The sequence below is a fragment of the Oratosquilla oratoria genome, chromosome 28, assembly GCF_046742065.1.
Source record: "Oratosquilla oratoria isolate Oo_2021 chromosome 28, ASM4674206v1, whole genome shotgun sequence".
NCBI classification, from domain to species: Eukaryota; Metazoa; Arthropoda; class Malacostraca; order Stomatopoda; family Squillidae; genus Oratosquilla; species Oratosquilla oratoria.
The window spans coordinates 3,577,337-3,582,336 of NC_134804.1; the positions used below are offsets into that span (position 1 = coordinate 3,577,337).

General features: G+C 38.7%; 1 protein-coding gene across 1 annotated transcript; it reads left to right on the forward strand.

The window, feature by feature from the left end:
* Window positions 1–1,228: 1,228 nt before the first annotated feature.
* LOC143040523 (uncharacterized) lies at window positions 1,229–3,335 on the forward strand. The gene is made up of 2 exons (XM_076211618.1): window positions 1,229–1,394; window positions 1,555–3,335. Exon 2 carries the CDS (start codon window positions 1,627–1,629, stop codon window positions 3,307–3,309), a length of 1,683 nt encoding a protein of 560 aa, XP_076067733.1. The 5' UTR covers window positions 1,229–1,394; window positions 1,555–1,626; the 3' UTR covers window positions 3,310–3,335.
* The last annotated feature ends 1,665 nt before the right edge of the window (window positions 3,336–5,000 follow it).

Consider the following 5,000-nt stretch of genomic DNA (forward strand, 5'->3'; position numbering starts at 1 on the left):
ATCATACTTTTGACTATCACAACAAGTTGGAAGTTTTACATGCTTACCACATTGTATTATTTAGCAGTTTTACATGCTTACCACGTTGTATTATTTTGCGGCTGTAGCAGAACAAGAGGCAGGCTCACATGGATGACATTACCTGGGGTGATTCAGTGACAGTGACGCTATCACAGAGGACATGGATTACCAGCAGCCTCGTCCTGGATGTTCTTACCATGAAGACACCGTGACTTTGACATTCCCCAGGAGAGTCATGGAATGTGATGCCATCTGCAATACAGCTGATCGTCTTGGCTTGTCTGACAATCAAGTTACTGCCCTAGTTTCTGCCACCTTGAAAGCTGGTGGGGCTGATCTGGACAAGTTAATAATTTCTAGATCAACAACACGTCGTAACAGAATGCTGTCCAGGTACAACATCAGCCAGAGCTACATGGCGGAGTTCAGTGAGTTCCCCAGCTTGCTGCTCTACACTGGGATGAAAAGATGCTCGGAGACGTCCTGGGTAGTGAAACTGGGACCACCTCGGAGACTTTAGCTGTGCTCATGTCTGGACCACCTGTCTATGCCGACATCGACAGCTCAACAGCCATAGCTCAAGCTAAGGTATCAATGGACTTGTTGGAAACATGGGGGCTTACAGGTGTCATAACTGCCCATATTTTTGACACTTCATCTACATCTACATCTACACTACATTAAAGTACACAGGGGAGCTGCCAAACTGCTTGAGAAAAACCTGAGCACTAATGTGTTTAACTTGGCGTGCAGACACCACATCCTGGAAGTGCTAGTAGGAGTAGTATAGGAAAAGCTGTTTGGCAAGGTGAAGAGTCTAGAGAATCCCTGGTTTAGACACTTCAAGGATGTGTGGGAGAAACTGACAATAGACACCCCTAAAACCCTGATGATCAAAATCAAATGGCTCAGGGAAAAAAGAGGAAATACTTCATGACATCCTCACATCTGAGAAGCCACCGAGAGCTGACTACAAGGAAATAGCTGAGCTCACAGTGAGTGTTCTTGCATATATATGCATATATATATATATATATATATATTGATAAGTATTTTAGACAAATTATTTAGATGATGGAGAACATAAACACAGGGGAAGGCTGGGAACCCTAAACACTCTAACGTTTCGTTCGCGTAGAACTTCTTCAGAGAGTGTATGTAGAACTGCAATTGAAGTTTATGTACTAAATCTAATTACACTGGTCAACAGCAATTTTTCATCAGGGATTTTATGTGGTGTTTAATATGTAGTTTTGTCCGCTGATTTCGAAAATGTAATCGGTTTCCTTCTATCAGGCACAATTTTTCTGATGAGATAAGAGAGGCATATAACGCCGATCAGGATCATCGCTACATGTAATCGTCTTATACAGGCAAGTTCTGATTGGCATTTCATAACCAATTGTGTACATTATGTAATTTCATGTTCATCGTTATGATTTTAGATAGCTGAGTTGAGCATTTTTCACAAAATATTTAAAAATATTTCGCTGATCATCTATTGAACCTTCAAAATTTTTCTTTTTGCTTCAGGTGTCCAGCCATCTTCATCATCATCATCATCATCATCATCATCACCATCACCATCACCAAACTCAATTCAGGATGTCAAGGCATTGCAAAAGCAGCCCTGATATATTTTGCTATGTCTGTGGTTCATTTACTATCAAAGCTCAGCAACGTGTCATCACAACTGAAATCAAGAATATTTACCAGTTATACTTTGGATGCTCTCTTGGGGATCAAGATAAGAGTTGGGCACCCCATATCATCTGCTCAGCTTGTTCAAATGGACTAAGGGATTGGCTTAATAAGAGGAAGAGAGCAATGCCTTTTGCAGTACCTATGATATGGAGAGAACCAAAGGATCATTTCACGGACTGTTATTTTTGCAAGGTTAATGTATATGGGTTTACTGCAAAGACTAAGCATAAGATTGTGTATCCTAACTTGGAATCAGCAAGAAGACCAGTACCACACAACGATGATGATCTTCCTATTCCAGTGCCACCAGAGAATGGCCTTCAGATGTCTGACGATGTTTTTCTTGAGGAATATACTGCTGATGAGGAAGAAACCGATGTAGATGAAGATTTCGTGACTGAAAATGAAGGTGAACCCCAGAAATTTTCTCAAGGAGAGTTAAATGATTTGGTGAGAGACTTGTCGTTATCGAAGGATAAAGCTGAACTATTGGCATCTCATCTACAAGAAAGGTGTCTACTTAAGAAAGACGTTTGTAGTACTTATTTCAGAAAGAGAAACAAGAATCTGACCTCTTGCTTCTCTGTTGATGGACCGTTTTGTTTCAGTAATAACATTGATGAGTTATTCCGCTGTTTGTGTCAACAACATGTTCCATCTGAATGGCGCTTATTCATTGATTCATCTAAGAGAAGTCTCAAGGCAGTACTACTACACAACGGCAATAAGAAACCATCCATTCCCGTAGGGCATTCAGTACACATGAAGGAGTGTTACGAGAACATGCATGTACTTCTCAATGCCATAAAGTACACAAACTACAGGTGGAAAATATGTGGAGACTTGAAGGTGATTGGAATGTTGATGGGAATGCAATCAGGATTCACGAAATATTGTTGCTTTTTATGCCTATGGGACAGTCGTGCAACTGCTAAGCACTATGTGCAATCAGAGTGGCCCCTGCGAAAATCATATGAACCGGGGGTTTCTAGCGTCCAGAGTAAGCCACTTGTAAACCCAGAAAATGTTCTCCTTCCCCCTCTTCACATAAAGCTTGGCCTCATGAAACAATTCGTGAAGACACTTGCCAGGAAAAACTCTGAAAGTTTTGAATACGTGAAGGCTAAGTTTACAAAAATCACTGAGGTAAAACTGAAGGAAGGCGTATTTGTAGGTCCGCAGATAAAGGAACTCCTGAAGGACAACAACTTCCTCACAACACTGGATGAGACTGAGCTTAAAGACTGGGAATCTTTCAAATGGCTCTGTGAAAACTTCCTAGGCAACAAGAAATCTCCAGAGTTTAGAAATGGCGTGAAATGTCTTCTAGACTCCTATGCTGCAATGGGCTGTCGGATGTCACTGAAAGTACATTTTCTTGATTCACACCTGGACTTTTTTCCAGAAAACCTTGGGGCAGTATCTGATGAGCAAGGGGAACGCTTCCATCAAGATATTGCATCAATGGAACAACGGTATCAAGGATTTTGGAATGCAGGAATGTTAGCTGACTACTGCTGGATGTTATACAGGGATGACCCTCAGAAAAAACACAAAAGAAATTCCAAATCTCAAAAATTTTAAGTGGTAATCCTTTAGAGTACATTCTAACTTTGTTTTGTGCTAAACAGTTTTGATTTTGTACAATAAAATGCCATGGAAGTGTCATATCTTGTATTCAATATACCTTATAGATATGCTTTACATTCCCTGTACTTTAAAATAACAGGTATCTGTAACATTTAAATGTGACCTGATAGGGAAAAAACGGACTTCAGATTCTTAATCAGCATAAAAAATTAACACAAAAAAGTTAGTTTGCAACTCTGATGATTAAAAAAAGTTTCATTTTGTTGACTAGTGTTATCTTTTCGGACACTTGGGAAAGGTCGTTTTTCTGGCGTGCTTTAGAATTAAAATACTAGTTTCTTTAGCTAAGTTGATAAACCCTCCTCGATGATTCGATGAATTATTAGTTGAAATATATGCTGATTCAACAATTCTTCTAGTGAATTTATCAAAACCTTTATGTAGCACTTCAGCTTCTCTCCAGTATGAAGTGGGTGGGAACAGGAAAGACTGGAGTCTCATTCCGAGTTTAATTCTTGACTACTTTCGCTGCAAGATTTTTCAAAAAGCTTGTAGCGAAACTACTCAAGGATAAAAACTCGGAATAAAACTCTAGTCTTTCCTCTTCCCAGCCAGTTCAACTTGTCAGAATGTCTTAACATATGTACATATATATATATATATATACATATATATATATATATATATATACATACATATATACATATATTTATATATATATATATACATATATATATATATACATACATACATACATATATATACATATATATATACATATATATATATGTATATATATGCATATGTATATATACACATATATATGTATGTATGTATGTATATTGCGCACACACGCGCGCGTGTGTGTGAAATGCGTGATCCATTTCGGGATGCGCTAATTAACCCAACCCGTTCGTCATATGTTTACAAAAGAACATTTCCCTTATGCCATCCATCCCTCTACTGTCCCTACTGTGAAAAAATCATCCTTTCTTTGTTTAGATCCTATGGCTCTTTCCTTTGAGGTCCTTTATCAATTCTATTTTCAAATGCAGGTCAATACTGCTCATCCGTAGACTTTCCTCTTTAGAATGTCTGTCGCTCCACCATCGAAACTCAGGTGATTAAAAAAGAAAAGAAAAAAAAAAAAAAAACTCGCAGGACAGAACAGAAAAAAAGAACCTGAATTGACAAACTGACGTTCCTTTGTTTTACTCTAGACGCTTATTGTCAACTCTACTTTGCTCTCTTGTCCTCGAGCACAAAAATTACTAACTCTTTAACATCACTTTGCCCATGTTCCACGATTCTCCTTTTTCATTTCACTCTCACTACCTAAGTGGTATATCTTTCTCTCTATTTCTGGTGTGCTTTTCCTTCTTTTTTTCTTCCTCCTCCTTTTCATTCTTGTGTTCTTCATTTTTTTTTTTTTTTTGTCGCTTCTTCATACATCTTTCAGGTCTTACAGTCTCTTTTTACTTCTTTTCACTTCTTTTTCTTCTGCTTCCTTCTCCTTCTCTTTCTTTCCCTAACCGCCCACCCTCTTTTTTTGTTCCATTTCTTTTCCTAGTCCCGCTAGCCCCACTCTCATCCCTATTTGCAGCCTTTAGGCCATCCCTTTCCCTTTCCTACTTCCCTACATTCTCTTCCTACTTTCTGCTTCCTCCCTCCCTCCCTCATTACCT

What these genes read in the sequence shown, in the direction of transcription:
- LOC143040523 (XM_076211618.1), top strand. Translation starts at nt 1,627, where the DNA reads ATGTCAAGGCATTGCAAAAGCAGCCCTGATATATTTTGCTATGTCTGT.